This window comes from Pogona vitticeps, chromosome 6 (genome assembly GCF_051106095.1).
Source record: "Pogona vitticeps strain Pit_001003342236 chromosome 6, PviZW2.1, whole genome shotgun sequence".
NCBI lineage: Eukaryota > Metazoa > Chordata > Lepidosauria > Squamata > Agamidae > Pogona > Pogona vitticeps.
The window spans coordinates 102,798,023-102,817,433 of NC_135788.1; the positions used below are offsets into that span (position 1 = coordinate 102,798,023).

At 40.5% G+C, this 19,411-nt stretch overlaps 2 protein-coding genes across 2 annotated transcripts in view; one reads left to right on the forward strand and one right to left on the reverse strand.

Moving 5' to 3' along the window:
* Positions 1-2,184: 2,184 nt before the first annotated feature.
* Positions 2,185-5,625, forward strand: LOC110089943 (olfactory receptor 4M1-like). Its single transcript, XM_020813340.3, has one exon. It carries the CDS (start codon positions 3,621-3,623, stop codon positions 4,554-4,556), a length of 936 nt encoding a protein of 311 aa, XP_020668999.3. The 5' UTR covers positions 2,185-3,620; the 3' UTR covers positions 4,557-5,625.
* Positions 5,626-9,796: 4,171 nt separating this feature from the next.
* Positions 9,797-19,411, reverse strand: part of LOC110089944 (alpha-fetoprotein) — a 29,902-nt gene continuing 20,287 nt past the window's right edge. Inside the window, exons 11-17 of the mRNA XM_020813341.3 lie at positions 18,556-18,688; positions 17,004-17,101; positions 13,932-14,070; positions 12,076-12,299; positions 11,281-11,413; positions 11,088-11,144; positions 9,797-10,218 (exon numbers count right to left, since the gene is read on the reverse strand). Coding sequence (XP_020669000.3) covers positions 11,097-11,144; positions 11,281-11,413; positions 12,076-12,299; positions 13,932-14,070; positions 17,004-17,101; positions 18,556-18,688 — 775 coding nt within the window. The 3' untranslated portion in view covers positions 9,797-10,218; positions 11,088-11,096. The remainder of the gene's footprint in view (positions 10,219-11,087; positions 11,145-11,280; positions 11,414-12,075; positions 12,300-13,931; positions 14,071-17,003; positions 17,102-18,555; positions 18,689-19,411) is intronic.

Genomic DNA, 19,411 nt, shown 5'->3' on the forward strand with positions numbered 1-19,411 from the left:
AGGAGGCATGCCTACCATTTGCCTTCAGGGGGAAAATCAGCTGAGAAAGAAAGGGAGGTGGGGGACATAGCTTCAGGCTAACAGGTTTGCCTCTGATGATGTTCAGCTGTTACTAAAAGTTCAAATAATGTGCAATATAAGTTGCAGTTTGTACAGCTTGCATCAGTAGACTTCCTCTTTTCCTACTTCCAAATCCAGTCCATGACTGTTTTTGTTGCTTCACTGTTTAAAGGTCAGGATCCATCCCCTTCATGCATGCGTGTTTGTCTGTATGCCTCAATTGTATGCATTGTACTATATTGAACACAACTGATCTCATCTGATTTTAAAATTAAACAGGCTCTGATTTGCTTAATACTTATATGAGAGATAATACCCATTTAATTATAAGGATCTCCAGGGCAGGTGAGAAAGAATTTTGCCTGAAAACTTGGAGACCCATGGCCAGTCAAAGTTGGTAGTACTGGATTAGAGAAATCAATAGTCTGAATCAGTATGCGATATATTCTTATGTTCTTATATACTTGAATTATATACTGAGCCTTGTGGCACAGTGGTGAAACTGCTGTACTGCAGCCAAAACTGCTCACGACCTGGGGTTCAATCCCAGGTAGCTGGCTCAAGGTTGACTCAGCCTTCTGTCCTTCGGACGTCGTACCCAGCTTGCTGGGGGGGGGGATGTGTAGCCTGCATAATTAACTTGTAAACCGCCCAGAGAGTGCTTGAAGCACTATGGGGGCAGTATATAAGCAGCATGCTTTGCTTTTGCTTTGCTTTGAAATAACAAACATGTGTCTTCAAGTTGATTCTTACTTGTTGACCCTATCAGGGTTTTCTAGGCATAGAGTATACAGAAAGGGTCTTGTGGTGCTATGAAGCCGTGTAGCTCACCCAGATCTACACAGGTGGTGACACATGACACATGTCGCCAGCCACACCTACTCTGGATGACTTTGGCTGGGTCCTTTCCCAGGAGACAGAATAGAGATGGAACTCCCTGCTCTGATTCATCAGGTAGGTGGTCTGTCTCACTGAGCTAAACCGTTATTTCGAATGCATTCTATCCTTTGACTCAAGTACATCTGGACAAAGTTTTGCATACATTTGAAATGTGTGGATTATACTAGGCACACTTAAAATATGCATGTGCTTTATGGGTGCATCGATAGCCTTTCATCAATATGCATATTTGTGAGTGCAAATTATTTCCAGACCATCTGGGAAATATAGAGCAGAAGTCTACTCAAGCGTATTTCTCCTACATTCATTGTTGCAACTGTTCCTTCAGCCCTGTGCAGAAATGGAGAAAAATCATCTACCCTTCAAGATTGTGAAGAAAAAAGTCAGTATTGTGAAGATTGAAGAAATGGGACATTTCTTTTGGTATCACTGGAAAAGACCACCTACTGTCTTCTTAGCAGAAATGTTGCCAAATATTACAGTAAACTACTTTGAAATATAAAGTTCTGTAGCTCACTGTGATAACAATATATTTATAAGCCTTGTGATTTTCCATAGAGATTTTGCTATATCTGATACTAGGGAACTAAATTCTGCGCATGTGCAAAAGATGCTTGTTGTTCAGTTCTAATTTTTATCTGGTTCCTGAACTCTCTATCAGTCAAGGCTTGAGCTAACACACCACAAAATTGGAAATATTAAAGGAACTTTTTGTGCAAAGATGGACATGATAAAGGGCAAAAATGGTAGGGACCTAACAGAAGCAGAAGTCATCAAGAAGACGTGGCAAGAATACACAGAGGAACTATAACAGAAAGATCTGGATGTTCTGGACAACCCAGATAGTGTGGTTGCTGACCTTGATAATGGAGAAAGCCAGAGAGTTCCAGAAAAACATCTGCTTCATTGACCACACAAAAGCCTTTGACTGTGTGGACCATAACAAACTATGGCAAATTCTTAAAGACATCGGAGTGCCTGACCACCTTATCTATTTCCTGAGAAACCTATACGTGGGACAGGAAACAACAGTTAGAACTGGATATGGAATAAGTGATTGGTTCAAAATTGGGAAAGGAGTACGACAAGGCTGTATATTGTACCCCTGCTTATTTCCCATTCAAAACATCACAATGCAATTGCTTTTGCAATCACAGAATCCACATAGCTATGCGGATTCATCATTAACCGGAGCACTCATTAAGCAAGGCACCACTGTATTGAAATACTGAGAGCTTTGGGAATAAAGCATTGGGTATGCCAATGCCACAGAGAACATGAACCACCTGAGTGCTTACTCTTTGGAGATGAACTGAAGTTCAAGAAGTTTAGTCACTGAAAGCAAGAAAGACTTGTTAAGAGAGCTTCAGAAAACTAAATTCATATAAGTGGTGTTTGTTTGCCGATGCTTGTGACAATATTTTTGAAGCACCGGGCTTGCTCAGCAGTTAACCCACATTAGACAGAACTGTTTGCTGTTCCATCTTGCTGCTGATTCCCCAGGTTAATAAAGATTCAGTGGGCTGTCTAGGCATAATCACTGGAACCATCAGATTATATTTTTCAAGGACATCATAGAGAGGACAAGGTAAGTTTTTGTTCAATCAGTGTTCAAAACGTCTTGCGCTATATCAGCAAAGCAATTATATTTCTACAACAGATACACACATTCAAGTGCTTATGGGTGTCACTTCATTTATTGATATGATCACATTCAGATTAGAGTTGGATTCAGGTTTAAGCAGATACAACAGGGCTTGAAATAGCAGATTTCAATGTCTCATTGTTGATGGCAATCCCTCCTCTAAGTGGGTACTTCTTCCATCCATAGAATACATCCATCCATAGAATGAAGATTCTGGATCCAGCTCTACTGAATGAACAAACCAGCTTCCCTCCCTCCCTCTCTCCCTCCCTGCTTGCCTGCCTGCCTTTCTGCCTGCCTTTTTTGAAAGCAGGGAGGAAAGTTGATTTTTCACGCTACAACTAGAGTTTGAGAAATATAATATTTCTGCCTCAACTAGAATTTGAGTACTGTATTTTTCTGTGTATAAAATGACAATTTTCCTAAAATAATGAGAGGAAAAATTGAGGGTTGTTTTATACACGGAAGTAAGGGGGGGGGGAGGAATCAAAGCACTTTGATCCTTGTCTTCCTCCTCCACTTTCTTGCTAAGAAAGATATTTTGGGTTAGGAAACTGGGGGGTGTCTTATATATGGGGGTGTCTTATACACAGAAAATATGGTAGTTCCCACTCCTCTACACACAAACTATAACCAAGTATTTGCCCAAGATACTTTTATTTGGTTTGTCTGAAAAGGGTTTTTTTTAAGATGAATGGTTCAAGTTAGGGTAAAATCATGCTTATAGAGAAACAGCATGAGAAATTGCTCAACAATCTAGTTGTAGAATGGGCTCTGTATCTCATCTTTCATATGTTCTTGATGGGTTGATTTACTTTGTGCAGGTGTCCTTAATTTTTCTTCTTTCTGACCGAAGGGAAGGGAGGTAAATTTATATTTCCAGCTTAACAATGAGTAAGTAATGCTATTTTATACAAAGTGTAGCGGTATATGCGTTTAGAAAAATAGCTCTGTTGTTTGTATGAGTCCCTTTAAACTCCTATCCTTTTTTTTTTTTTTTTTGTAGATTGGAAGTATGAATCAGAATAATGTTTCAGAAGTGTCTGAGTTTATTCTCCTAGGACTGTTTCCAGTTAAAGAAGTCCAGCTTGCCCTCTTCATCTTGTTTATACACTTCTACTGCTTCATCTTGTTGGGCAACATCTTTATCATCCTTACCATCTACCTGGATTACCATCTGGCTTCCCCAATGTACTTTTTCCTAGCTAATCTATCCTTCCTTGACATTTGCTACTGCTCTGTCACATTGCCTAAGATGCTAGGTGATTTTTTAAGGCAGCAAAAAATTATTTCCTATGGTGGATGCATGTGCCAGCTCTTTTTCTTGCATTTTTTGGGAGCAGCTGAGATATTTCTGTTGATCGCCATGGCCTATGATAGGTACGTAGCTATATGTAAACCACTGCAGTATTTTCATCTTGTGAATGGAAGTGTGTGTTGCATGCTGGTGGGGGCATCCTGGATAGGAGGATTTATTCATGCTATCATCCTTGTAATGTTGACCCATCAACTCCATTTTTGCGGACCAAACATCTTAGACAATTTCTTCTGTGATGTTCACCAAGTGATCAGACTGGCCTGCGCTGATACACACAGGGTGGAAACTCTGACTTTCATCAACAATGGGCTTGTAATATTGTCCTCCTTCATTCTTTTGCTAATATCATATGGAATCCTTCTGATGAAACTAAAAACTAGTACAACACTTGGAAGGGGCAAAGCTACATCCACCTGTGTCACCCACATTATTTTAATCTTTGTGATGTTTACTCCAGCCATCTTCCTCTATACACGTCCTTTGGTGCCCTTATTCATAGACAAGGTGGTGGCTGTTTTCCTTACTGTAATTTTTCCTTTATTAAACCCAGTTATCTACACAATGAGGAACAAAGAAATTAAGAACTCCATGAAGAAGTTAATAGAAAAGTATGGACTTTGGATTACACTCTAAAAATACAGTGTCTTGCTGTGGAATGAACTAATCTTTCCTAAATCTTTTTGAAATAAAATAAATGACACTTAAAAGCTAAATTCTATTTCTAATGCATTTTTGTCAATATTGGTGAGAGAGATCTTACTTTCAGCTTTGTGAAGATTATATTTTCTGTCCAAAAAATGCCACTAATTGGTCATATTGCACATACAATTTTACATATTGTTTAAACCTGCTGCTCTATGGACTATAAGTTTCTTTAACTTCTGTTTCCCTTTACAAGGGCTCTGGAAGAGATACAGATAACAGACATGTATGTATGTATGTATGTATGTATGTATGTATGTATGTATGTATGTATGTATGTATGTATGTATGTATGTATGTATGTATGTATGTATGTATGTATGTATGTATGTATGTATGTATGTATGTATGTATGTATGTATGTATGATATACTGCCCCATTAATAAACTACTTTGGGCAGTTTACAAGTTAAAATTTAAAAATCCTACAGACCTCCAAATAAGAACATATATGCCAATATGACAATAAAAAATCATGCAAGAAAGAAAAATAAGCTTTCTGGCTAATAACAACTGGTGCAGACCCCTGTTTCTTCAGGTGATTGCTGGACTTCCTGTTTCTATCAAGGACAGCTGCTAGTCCCCAGAGGGTGAAGGCTGCCCTTCTACAGTATATTCCCTCAGGCTGCCACTTGAGAAAAGTCAGATTTCTTCCATGAAGAAGATGTCCTTTAGTGGTCACAAGAGATGCAAACCACCCTCCCACACAAAAAACCAAACCTCTGTGCTTTAACTGTGTTGCATTTCTCTAGATCAGTGTTTCCTCTGGCTTTGCTGACCAAGATTTCTGAGAATTGTAGTCTAAGAACATCTGGGAACCGCTGCCCTAAATCCTACTCAGATCCTCATCTCATCCTTTGTTTGTATCAGTTTCTGAGGTTTTGGGGTCTGATTTCTTACTGCATAGAATTCTTTTGCCCTTATTTTCAATGGATACTTCCCCTTTACAAACATCTCCAGCCTCATGGATTTTTGTACACATTTTACCCATTGTCTAAAGCAGTGGTCCTCAACCTTGGGCCTCCAGATGTTCTTGGACTTCAGCTCCCAGAAATCCTGGCCAGAAGAGGTGGTGGTGTAGGCTTCTGGGAGTTGTAGACCAAGAACATCTGAAGGCCCAAGGTTGGGTACCACTGGTCTAAAGTACATCCATGTGAGTGGGTTGCTCAGTGTGTATTTCCCACTCTATGCATTTTAACACTTTTCTTTTTTCTTAAAGTATGTATGATTTAGCCTATATAAAATGTATCATGCACCTCAGAAATGTGCAGATTTCTGAGGTAAAGTATTGTGCATGTCACAGTCAGTCTTGGAAGGTGTGAAAAAGCAGCTTAAAGGAGATTCTTGAAACCACCAAAAATCATTTCCATCCTGAATGTTCCCCAGTTTAACCTACTGTTAACCCTCTCCCTTCTTACACTGTATATATATTTGGTCTTAGAAAAAGCACAACCAAACAGCCTAAATTTCTGTCTGAAGTAAGTAGTAGATGAGAAAGGCCTGGCTAACTGAAGTATACAACAGAGATTCCTGCTTAGCCGTGGGTACAGTGACTTGACATCCTATGCAGCTGTATGAGTGAGTGGGTTAGATGCTTCTTTCCCATGGCAATGGGGTGAAATGGAGACAGAGTTGCATAACATAGTACCAGTCCATTCCAAATCGGTCTCTTTGCCCTTTTTTGGGAAGGGAGCACACACTTCTTTCATTAGGAAGGGGCCAGTATGTTGCTCCACCTGAATGCTAAGAGACTGCCATTTTAGGCAAAACTTCCTGAGTAACCTTCATACTCTTCTCCGATTCTGATGCCAAACCTTCATTTGTCTTAACATGGAGATTGGGTGCTTCCTTGATACTGTCCCACTCTGCCCATCTCAATGAAGCCCCATTTAGGTGTTCAGGTGTACATGTTTGCCAGGAAACTCTGCAGGCAGATTTACATAACTCTGAAGCTGGATCTATTTAACAGTGTTTCCATATTCAGGAAACTTGCCTTAACAGAGCTCTTGACTGTAGAAATGTTTTAAGCATGTCCTGCTGAACATACTTACAGGTGCCTCTGCAGGCCTTCATGAATAACATTAAAAGATCTACTTTACTTCCAGTTAGGGATATGGTGGCGCTGCAGGTTAAACTGCAGAAGCCTGTGTGCTGCAAGGTCAGAAGACCAAGCAGTCATAAGATTGAATCCATGTGATGGAGTGAGCTCCCATCGCTTGTCCCAGCTCCTGCCAACCTAGCAGTTTGAAAGCATATAAATGCGAGTAGATAAATAGGTACCACCTCGGTGGGAAGGCATTCCATGTCTAGTCGCGCTAGCCACATGACCACAGAAACTGTCTACGGACAAATGCTGGCTCTATGGCTTGGAGACAGGGATGAGCACCATGCCCTAGAGTCAAAGGGAACCTTTACCTTTACTAGGGATATGGAGGTAGAACTTAGCTTCATTCCCACCTCACGACTATGCTCATATTCTTTCACTCATGTCCAGGCTTAATGACTAAACAAGGCTCTAGTGACTTCCACTGACTGAACACAGCACTATGTCATGGAGATGCTACTGACTGTGAATGTGAGGGGTTAAACATGTTGACATCCTATCCTCCATGTCATAATGTTGCCCCTTCCTTCTCATTCTCTCTGGTACCATTAATATGTTAAAGAAGAGAAATCTACGCAAGGGCAAAATAGATGGCAAACAGTTAAGATTCATTTGTTCCTGTATCGCTGTGTAAATCATTTCTCTTTTCTGAAGTTAGACTTACAGATATTGGTAAATTATCTTATCATAGTGCAAACCAAGCAGGACTGTCCGCCTCCCTCATTGCTCTGTAGTTTTCAACAAGTTCTCTCTGATCTCAAATCTTTGGGTAAAGGTGAGTAGAATTGATGGAATGGGGCCAGCAGTGAAAGGGCACACATTCAAAGTAAAGGTTTGTGACCCCCAGTTTTTGAGATTATTGGTAAGCAAACATTTGCTTTTTTGCAACATTGTCTAAAATTTTGCACTGGAATTAGATATGGGGTGGGTGGTAGTGTACATCTAAGCACTTCAGAAAATGCGGTCTCTGTGTGTGGTGGTGGTAGGAATGACTCCAACTTAATAGGTATCTGAGTTATAGGTGTATAGATAGGTGTTTCATAGCAGTAGTTTCCTCAAGTTTCCACTTTTCCCAAACTGAGATGCAAAAGAAAACAAGCCTTTCTGAGAGGAAACTTCTCAAGGATCCCAGGGGCAGGGCACAGAAGCAAGGAGCAGGGTCCCAGGGTGGGGGAGTGAAGAGGCAGAGGAGATGCACCTGGAGGGTGGGGTTGGAGCCAGGATAGAATGGTGAGAGTTAGGTTTAAAGATGGAGGAAGATAAAGATTCAGAGGATTCATCATTCCCAAAAGACTAAGAGATAGAAAAGTGGGTTGAGACCTTGGAGGATTCCCCCTTCCATTTTCTTCACTCTCAGTGAGGACCAGGCGCTGGTGTTTCAGGACCCGTGGGTGAGAAAATGGATCCACTTCACTATGAGTAAAAGAAATAAGGGAGCAGTACTAGTAGTCACTCCACTGGTGCCCTCTCAGGAAAGGCATGGGAACCCAGCTGAGCCTCAGTCCACCAGCCCCTCCTGACTCAGAAAATGTACTGGTAAAGGAAGCAATGGAACAAGAGGCTGTGGCAGATCCTTCAAAGACAGGATGAATGGCTGGGGTTTTGTGGGAGGGCATAGAACCATAGAATCACAGAATAGTGAAGTTGGAACAGGCCTACGAGGCTATGAAGTCCAACCCCCTGCTCGATGCAGGAATACAAATAAAAGGATATCTACCAGGTGGTTGTCTAAGTTTCTCTTGAATGCCTCCAGAATTGGAGCACCGACCACCTCTCGAAGTAATTAGTTCTATTGCAATGCTGCTTTAACAGTTTGGATGTTTTTTTTCCTGATATTCAATTGAAATCTGACTTCCTGTAACTTCAGCCCATTGTTGCATGTCCTGCATTCTGGGATGATCAAAAACAGATCCTGCCCATCCTCTGTAGGACAGCCTTTCAAGTATTTGAGAAGTGTTATCATATCACCCCTCTGTTTTCTTTTCTCAAGGCTAAACATGCCCAGTTCTTTCAGTCTCTCCTCTTAGGGCTTGGTTTGCAGCCCCCTGGTCATCTTTTGTCACCCTCCTTTGAACTTTGTCCAATTTATGAGCATCTTTCTTGAAGTGTGGTGTCCAGAACTGGACATAATGCTCAAGCTGAAGCCTAACCAGTGCTGAATAGAAGGGAACTAGCTCCTCATGGGATTTGGAAACTGGACATCATCCCAGCATTACCAGTTCTCTCTTAATACAGTGGTGCCTCACTTGATGACATTAATTCTTTCCAGAGAAATCTCTGTAGAGCGAAGACATCATCAAACGAAACTAAAAAACCCATTGAAATGCATTGAAAACCCCTCAATGCGTTCCAATGGGCTGAAAACTCACCGTCCTGCGAAGATCCTCCATGGGGGCGAGCATTTTCGGGTGCCTGTAAAGCGAAAAATGGCTCCTAAACACAGCAGGGAGCCATTTTGTACACCCGTCGGCCATTTTGAAAATCCAACGATCAGTTGTTTTGATCGTCGTAAAGCGAAAATCGGTTCCCGAAGCAGGGAGCTGATCATTGCAAAGCGGGAAAACCCCATTCAAACCATCATTTTGCAAGTGCAAAAAACTCACCATCAAGCGGATTCGTCGTTAAACGGGGTAATCGTAAAGCGGGGCACGACTGTAGTGTTAAATGGCTGGGGCTAGTGTCATGAACTAATCCTCAGCCCCAGATGGGAGAAATATGGTGCCCAGTGAATTGAACTTGGGCCCCACTGAGAGCAACAGGGGGCTAGAGATAACTAGGTTGCCCTGTGGGCCATTGAGGTGGGAAGGGCAAAGGGCCTCACTGACCTTATCCTAATAAAAACTAGTTTTAGCAGCAATATAAGTCTGGAGATCATGGAGCCCAATGTTGAGACGACCCTCCCAGCTACCCTCACCTTGGGTGGCAGCAGTGATGGTCACAACCTTATTATAAGCAACAGGGCAAAGAAACCTCTGTATCATTAGACTTTTAGGCCACTGTGGTCCATGTAACTCCATTTTAAAGACTTTTGCAGTCTTTGTTTCCATCAGATTTAATAGTCCTATAGTCAGAATTTGAAAAATGTATAATTTTTGGCCCAACACTCCCAGAATTTCTTATGTACATAATCAGTTCCTCTTCCTGTAAAAGAGGAGAAATGAAACACGAAGTGTACATATTTCCTGATGAATTTTCATGTTTTAAACAAAGGATATTCAAAGACTGGTGTCAAAACGAGATGGAACTCTGGAAATTTGAGAAAGTGAAGACAAATAGTTGCTCCCTCCTAAATTTAGATGAACATAAATCAAGTCATTTAGAATGAATTAACTGAATTATTGGACTCTGATTTAGCTTAAAGGCTCCAATTAACATTAAATATGAGTCAAATACTTCTTTTCTTCCACTTAGGGATAGCTAACATGTAAGAAGAAACTGAGCAGCCAAGGATGCTCGGGCTGATTGGGACTTTGTTTCCAGTGTTCTTGCCTAGAAGAAAATAGGATCCAAGCATTATTTACAGCATTAAACAGGGACAAGCGTACAAGTTAGCCAGCAACCTATGTATAAAGATTAAGGAGCAAAGTTTATCTCTCACTCGTACACCTCTAATTGCTAAGTCACATATCTCATAGTAACGGAGGCCTTAAGTAAATCTGAAGAGATTGATTGGCTGATTAAGAATGTGCTGGAAGCTGTGTACTCTCGCTCAGTTTGTTTGTAACAGGCATCAGACATGTACTTGGGCATTAGTCTGGACACTGCCACAGCCTTGGAGAGGCAAGTGAGGGAGGGGACAGGTAGAGATGAGCTGTGGAACCTGACCTCTTTTGCTTATCTATACAAGCCTTCTCTAAAAAGGATGCTTCCTGGACTCTTCTTCCTGATTTCTAGAAATTGTACTCTGGGGGACTCCAGTGAAGCTGAGTCCCCAAGCTGGCAAGTAGTGCATCAGTCTTTAAAGATGATAATTTGGCCCTAGGAGATTTGGGGGGCGGGGAGAGAGACAGAGGGAAGTGACATTGGACCACTAATAAAAGGTGTTCTGAGCCAAGAAGCTGAGCTGCAGCCCATAGAACAGACCTGGGCAAAGTGCGGCCGTCCAGATGTTCCTGAACTGCAAATCCCAACATTCCTCACTGTGTGGGCTAGGCCCAACTCTCCTCACACTATTGGCTGTGTGGGCTAGGCCCAACTCTCCCCACACTATTGGCTGTGTGGGCTAGGAATTATGGGAGTTGCAGTTCAGCAACATCTGGAGGGCTGCATTTGCCCAACCCTGCCATAGAGTTATTGCTGGAGGACTTGGCCCTAACAATGCTGCAGGAGAGGGGACTGGCAGGACTATGTCAGCTTACCCGAGATGGTTAGTTATCTCCAAGAGCAGCTTGAGTCCGTTCAGTCAGTTTTGGACCCTGAAAAGAAAGACATTTGCTCTGAGAAAAGAGTAGGCAACAGTTTCTCACCAAAATCCATTGAGGTGAAATATTTAGTCATGATTATTCCAGTGGTCTTGATTGTGCACTGGATGTTTGTCCCTTAAAGCAATACCTCCATTGTAAAGCATTCCTCATGATTATCAGCTCCACAACATTTTGTCAGCACATCAGTGAGATCCATAATTGTAGGTGTAAGTTGTCCATATGTGATGGTGGGCTTCTGCTTAACTAGGTTATACAAGAACCTGCAACAAGAATGACATGTAGCTGTAATTTAAATCATTGGACATCCCTCTAATATGATTGAAATCAAGGACACCACATTTTGATGGTGTCTGTATGGTGAAGATTTTACAAACTATACTCCTATACACTTATTATTTCTCTAATGAAGACACAAGTCTGAAAAATGTATATTTGAGCCTTGACTCTTGCTTTGTAGTATGACTTCCTTAAAGCACAGAGACATACTTTGAGTAGAAAAGGATGAGTTGACGTGTCACAAAGACAGAAGCAACCCATCCAGTGCTACTGCTTTTGCTAGCCCACATGATGACGTTACAGTTATTTCAATGTTAAGTGTCATGCACTTTACATACATGTGCCAGAAATTGGCCTAAAAATGTGGAGCAACTCTCCGAGTTTAGCCAAAGAACTTTCATCATCTCACAGCAGCAGGATTTGTTGGTTTGTGTGCTTGCTTTGCCTTGTTTATTGAGTAAGGCCAAAAGCATATTATGCTTACAATCACTTCTCACCCATCTGCCAGGATTGTAAGGCTTAAAAATCAGGGAAGGCTTTGGAGGCTCACTGTATCAACTAAGGTCCATAGGTGAGCCTGTGGACAACACTTTGCCTACAAATAGCCTGTCAAATCTTGGTTCGGAGGCTTCTGGGTTTGTAGTACCTTTGCTTCTGTTTTTGTTGATCTTCAGGTTTAGCTGAGCAGAAATCTGCATGCAAAGTGAACAATTTTGGATCGTATGGCAGAGGAACGTATTCTGGATCTACTCCTAAACCATCAAAGCATGGAATACGGTAAACGTAGGAATCTTCACAGCATTTTTCAACTTGTTTGTTTATGGGGTGTCCTTTGTGCTGTTGACATATCATTCCAATAACTAGATCTCCCTAAAGAGAAAGAGATAGGAAAACAGAAAGAGAAATGTCTTCCCAAGAAAACAGCTGCCTGTTTTACATGCTTCTCCCAAACTGCAGTGTTAAGGGTGGCCACACCAAGAAGCCAAAAAGATGATAACAAGAAATTAGACCTTCTCAGTTGTGGCCCCTACTTTATGGAATAAATGTCAATCTGAAGTGCTCCAGGCTCCATCCCTCCTGACTTTTAGGAAATCATTAAAGACAGGATATTATAAAGAACAATATCCCCTGCTTCTGTGAATTTTTAATTTTGAAATTTAGGTTTTATTTAAAGTGAAAGAAAGAAAGAAAAAGCAAGCAAGCAAAAAATCAATCAATCAATCAATCAATCAATCAATCAATCAATCAATCAATCAATCAATCAATCAATCAATCAATCAATCAAGCAAGCAAGCAAGCAAGCAAGCAAGCAAGAAAGAAAGAAAGAAAGAAAGAAAGAAAGAAAGAAAGAAAGAGAAGGAGAAGATATTGTGCTGGATTATGTGTTGCAAAATAATGAAAAACACAAACTGGTAATATTATTTGTGATTTCAAAAGCATACATGTAAGTCATGTAACGTTTTGTTATTTTTATATGATGCTACTGATAACACAATGTGATCAGGTATGTTTTCTGTGGTACAAAACTGTAATGCCAAATGCAGAGGAATACAACACAAAGCAAGATAAATATTTAAAAACTAAAATTAAGATAAATCACATTGGAAGAATTCTAATTCAACTCTACTGGACACCGATAAATCCAAATTGAATGAACTGTGCACATCTTAAATTCCGTTTCATTGGAAAAGTGGCCATCTATGTAGGAATGAGTTCTGTCCTGTTGTGGGTGGAGCAGCACTTCCTTTGTGGAAAGGAAATAAATAGATTAACATTTCCTTAATACTGCTGGGTATAGCATTGTTGGTCAACTTGTATTTGTAACGATGACTGCTGGTAGTGTTGGACTTGTGTCATGGCTTGAAGAAGACAGATCTTGCCACTGTCAATTGTACTTTGGTTCCATGTAGGTAAGACCACAACAATCTACTTTACAAAGGATGGCCAATGATATCTCATTATACAGAATGTATTGCTCCAGAATTAATCAATCTATATTTGGTCTCATTTTGTTTCAAAATTCAACTAAAAGCACATGAAATGTGAACTGATAGAGTCCCAAGCTATCTAATGGATTTTTCCTGCTTGCTAGAGTCTACCTCCCCAATGTGAAGTCAGGCTGGGTTGTACATGGGAAAAAACTCTCTTTCAAGTAGCCTATATAGAACCTTCTCTTTACATTCTGAGTGATCTTATGAAGAGCAGGCTTACTTCTTCAGCTGGCTTTGTATTACTTTTCCCCATATAGACTGATTAACAAGGCTAATCCCTGTTTCTACAACATTTTTAAAGTCTTGCTCTTCCTCCTCCCCATATGTTATTGGTTTCTGATTAAATTTCATTCTTTTATTGTAAGTCTCTTTGCTTCCTTTTGCATCAGTTGATTTGAAGATTATCTGCCTGAAAGTCTGCATGAAATATTAAAACCTGTGTTTAAAAAAATGACATTTACCTAAAGGAGGAAAGAGAGGGAAAAGTTTATATGGAAGAGAAAATACTCACATATTCCTCTGCACATATTAGTAGGTGGGCATCATCCATCTTGCAGCATTTTGCAGTGGCAGCTGAGACGGTCTTTGCCAATCGGGACATTTCCTCAAAGCTTATCTGGGGTAATTTTGGAAGGTATTGCAGAATGAAGCTGAAAGATCAATGGCCCAGAGGATACAATTCAGAGAGAGTATGGGACACTCAGCAGGCATAGATTTGAGTTATTGTGCAAGACGTCAAATGCATGGACTTCGCAAACAAGGACTGAGCTGGAAACAAGATCCCTGTTTCTTCAGTTTAAAGGTTCTGATTTCCCACAGTTATGGACACCTACTTCTATGAATTCTGTTTTTAAAAACACACATTTGAAGTTCCTTAAATTCCAAGAGTCACATTTTAACAAATTCAATTTGATACAAAATTCTCCTCCATTCTCACTGTCCAGATTAAATATGTGCAGTTGGTTCCAGCGTGTTGAAGTCCACGGTATATCTGCCTGCCCTTCAAGTGTTAAAAATGAGGTAAAAGGCCTGGAAATCCAAAGTTAATATGGTCAGACACACAGGAATTCACATGAATAAAAGCACTCAAAAGGAGCAGAAGATGGAGTGTGGCGCGGTATGTATGGCTGTTAGGCCGGGCTTGCATGTCAAATGTAGCTTGTAAGGAGTGCCTGAAACATTGTGAATTAATCAATAATTAATTAATAACTTGAGAGGAAACAAAAAGAGGGATAGGAAGCGAGGCATTGAGGCATTTCTCTTTTTTTAAAGCGGATGTTTGTGGGCCGTGTACAACTCCCCCCTCCGCCTCCCCCTGCTTTTCCAATTTTAATATACATTGAGAGTTAATTAACTTAGGTAGCATTCGCTTATTGAGGTTAATATTATCATGGTTTTAATTTATTCCTTTCTGGTTTGTTGATGTTTGGGGAGGGAGTGTTCTGCGGTTTTTCATAAGCTCTTAATACATTAGGGTTAGTTTTGATTCAGTGGATAAGTGACTTCAAGTGGATCAGTAATTAGGCTTTATTATCAGGACAGACTTCGTTACTTGGTTGATAGGGTTTGTTGGGGGTTTTGGATATATTGCTAATATTAATGCACTGGTGAGTTCATTATATTAGTCGCTTGAGTATAGACTTGTTGAAATAATAGTCTGATCTACATAATTCATTATAGTGTAGTCTCTTAATTATAATTATATATTTACAAGATTGGTACAAGTAGAGTTGACTTGCTGGACTAATATTCAGCTATAGATAATTCATTCTCAATATAGATAATTCATTGTAGAGTAGGTTCTTTATTATAATTAATATCTAGCTGTTGATTAGTTCTAGATTTATTATCTGCTGTTATACTGGGGTAGCTGGACTGGGCAATTGGACTTGACTGGCTTTCCACCAGGCAATTGTTAAGTTAGGTTTCTGCCACTAGGGGGGGTTCAGTGCAGGATTTGTTCATACTGGGACTGCAGGTGAAGTACATGGACTACAAGTCTCAAGTATAGAGATAGAGCATAGTATAAATAGCAGCATTTGGTATAATTTGGATCCGTGGACTGTTATGGAGCCAGTTATGCAGAGCGTCTGCATTCAGCATGCAACCCCCAGATGTCTTGATTATATATCTGGGAGGTAACGACCTGGCAGAACAAGGTGGCAAGGCCTTGGTTTTGAATATTGTTTGAGACCTCAGATGGCTGAGGGCAACCAACTCCAAGATGAGTATTCTCTGGTCCTCGATCTTTCCTCGACTTTTTCGGCGTGATAGGCTCCAGGTTCAGTGTGTTAATACCACAAGGAGGCGGGTTAACACAGAGGTGTGTAGAGCTGTATGTGATGGCGTGGGATCAATGATTGGTCACCAGGAGATCTGTGCTGACAGGCCTGAGCTCTTCCATCAGGATGGAGTACATCTCTCCGATAGAGGTTTGGAAATATTTTTGGCTGACATCAAGGAGGAACTGCTTTTGGAGCTCAAGAGGTTTGATGGTGGGCATGGGCCTTAAGCATAGCTTGCCCCTTGCCGTGGTGGGTAGTGAGGATATAACAGGTTTTGGTGAGTCCCCTCACAAACGCAGGTAAGGTATAGCTCCTCTGATCTCCCAGCACTGTGGATCATGTGATTACAGTGCTTGAGGAAGAAGATTCACTGGAGCTGCTCCCAGACCAACAGTCAACAAGAAGGGGACTTGAGGTCTGGGGGTGGTCAAATTTGGGCCAGCTGGGTTCTCGCTGTCTTCATGACTGTGAGATCTTGGGGCTTGGGACTTGCCCATAGTTTGGTAGGGGTCCGTTGAGACCCCTCGGCAGAACCTGATTCTGTACTACAGCAGGACCCCCCCCCCTTTTTCCATGATAACTTTGAATATTCAATAAAGTGTGGCCCATTTTTATTCTATAAGAGTTGTCTTGTGTCTTATTCCAGGGTAAGGGGACAATGTCCTGGACAACTCAAAACAATCTTCTCTATTTTATAACATTTTAGTTGGTCCTAATACAATTAAGCTGAATGTAAATGGAATAAAATCCAAACTTCTTCATAATATTGGTGAGGGTTGAAATGGAAGGATGATTCCACAAATATCTTTTGTGAAGAGGTCAATTTTTCCAATAGCTTTTCTCGCAAAACTGCCTTTGGGAAAATTTTGATTCATCGAGCGATGAATGAAAATCAATGGTTAGATCATCAAAGTGGTTATAGGAAGCAACACATTAGGAGAGGAGAAGTGGAAGCAATTAGGCCACTTGTTTTGAAGGAACATGAGTCAAATAATATTTAAATATCTTAATAATGTTAAGCTACCTTAAAATTGGATATGCAGTTCCACTGAAAATTATCTACCCTATTGAAAGATGGTGAAATTTGGGAGGAAATTTAGCTGAATAATGCTTTGAGAAGGGACATACTGAAATTCTTCCAACAATCCATGAGTGACCAAAGCAACAGAAAATTAGTGTAACTTTTGGTTTCCTCTGCCAAATGTATCAACAGAGCTAGCCACATACCCAGCTAAAATGGCCCTGCTCATTTATCACATGGCTTTATCTGTAAGTCAGAATTTCAAGGGAAAACATACTAATTTTGGAAGGCATCATCTCCTAGGCGCTTATAGAGATTGCAACTTTCCTTCGTCACATTGTAGGTGTCTGCTATATACTTTTTAAGATGTTCTTCCTGGGGGAAGAGAAAAATAAAAACAAATGAAAATCCATTCAAAAGTCTGCAGGAAATGCACTCAGCAGGAAGAGATGTCTATCACTTTGGGAAGAGGCCTGAAATGTCCTTGAACTCTGAATGGAGGCCCATGGGTGCCTTTGCTAAAGGTGATGTGTAGTAGGGGAACAAACTGAAACACTATTTACCCACACTCACACTCACACACTTATGAATGGGGAGGAGGACAAATAGCACCCCTGTAATCCCTTGCATAGTAGTTATACAACTTACTGGCACATAGATGGTTTAAGTAATTCTGCAACACAGGAGGCAAACAGAAAGATTCCTTGACAAAATTCATCACATAAAGACAAAGAATTTGCTGAGAGCGAGGGAATAATGTGGCCTGCTGAGATTTAACTGAAGAGAGAAGCACTGAAATTCTGTTGCTTAACTATTAGGCAAATGGTGTTAAACTTCAATCACTGTTAGCCAGCAATTAATGAGTCACTGCTGGAATTCTTAGAGGCCCATACACCGGGCTTTGTGTGTACTGAAGAATCTGAGTGGGCACTTATTAATTGCCAGCTAGAAGTGATCGGATGTTATGCCATTGGCTTTCCATATGCATAATAAAACAACAGGACTTTAGCCAATACTTAATAGGAACCCAATGCTGTCACTAGGTGGAAAGAAAAATAAAGGATAAAAAACATAAAGGATATGTAAGCACTTTGCAGATGGTGTGATCATGACATTTATTGATCAAGATAAGCTTGACATCCTCCTCCCAGAGAAAGATAAAACAACATTATACAGTGGGGTCTTGACTTGAGAACTTAATCCGTATTGGAAGGCGGTTCTCAAGTCAAAAAGTTCTCAGGTCAAATCTGCATTTCCCATAGGAATGCATTGAAAACCATTTGATCCGTATCTGCTCTTTTCCGTCCATAGAAACTAATGGGAAGCTGCTATTCTGCCTTCGACCACTAGAAGGGGATATTTTGTTTCTTTTTTTCTTAGGTCAAGAAAGGTTCAGGGAAGGCAGGGAAAATACAGTCCAGGCAGTACAGTACCAAGCAGTCTGAAGACTGTCTCCTAATCCGCTCTCTAAACGCTGGGAGGAGTGAGGAAGCAGACAGGCACCCTTTTCACTGGCCAACAGATAACTGAAAGTTCAAATTTTGCACGTTCCCTGCCTCCCACGTGGGTTTTTTTCAGTTCTTAACTCAAATCTAAGTACTTAAGTCAAGTCAATATTTTCCTTTGAGAGTGGTTCTTAAGTCAAAATGTTCTTAACTCGAGCCGTTCTTAAGTCAAGACCCCACTGTAGAGGTCTCCCCGATATGGAGCATCTATATATGTTTTGCTTTTGCATCTTATTTAATTCAATTCTGCTACAAATCATTTACAATCTGGTTCAAGATTATGGTGAAACAACAACATTCACCCACTTGTTTCATGGAACCTACCGCTTGAACTAGACACTCTTGGCGATTCTCAGCTTTGCAGCACTTCTCCAGCCAATCCTCATATTCTTCACCAAGTCTCAAAAGCATTTGTGGAGAATACTCACTATGTCGCCTTCCATACTCATAGACAAATCTGCAATGGAGGAAAGGGTTCATCAGCAATAGCTATAACAATAAATCATGACAATAACAAACATAGAAACTATTTAGGGCTCTTTCAATACAAAATTCTGATATTTATACACATAGGCATAATGAAGCTGGTGTAGCTTTTGGAGGCAAGGTGCCTCAAGAAATCATCATAGACATTAATCTATTTGTATTGAGATGTCTGACTTGGTACACAACAGATAATGTGTACAGTATAATGATTTCTTAACCTGAGCAAACTCACTTCCCAAAGTTGTACTGTTTGTGTTATGCTGGTGTAAAATCCAAATCCCAATTATCATGTACAGATTGTTAGTTCTACCCCATCCATCAGCTGAATCACAATATTCTTTTAAACAATCCTACGGGAGCAGATTTCTTGAAAGGGGGTGTGTGAGCTTAAAACTCCCCTCTCTGCATCCCATTTGAAAAAAATACATTTAGGTTTCATCCAAGTAAGACAAGCCATTTTGAAAGCAATGTGGTTGCGCTTTAAGTCATACTGATTTAAAAGAAGTGGAATAGTTTAAACATATTTCAGTTTTTACTTATTTAGATTTAGATTGATTGGGACTGAGATATTTCTAATCATGGCATAAAAACAGATGCAACCAGATCGCTATTGTTATGTGGCAGCAGGTCGCTCTTGTGTTAAGGCAACCTTAGGAGGACTTTTCAAGGTGGGTGGGATAAACAAAGTTAACCC

Bases quoted from the DNA above. Each gene is read 5' to 3' on its own strand.
- LOC110089943 (XM_020813340.3), top strand. From the start codon at position 3,621: ATGAATCAGAATAATGTTTCAGAAGTGTCTGAGTTTATTCTCCTAGGA.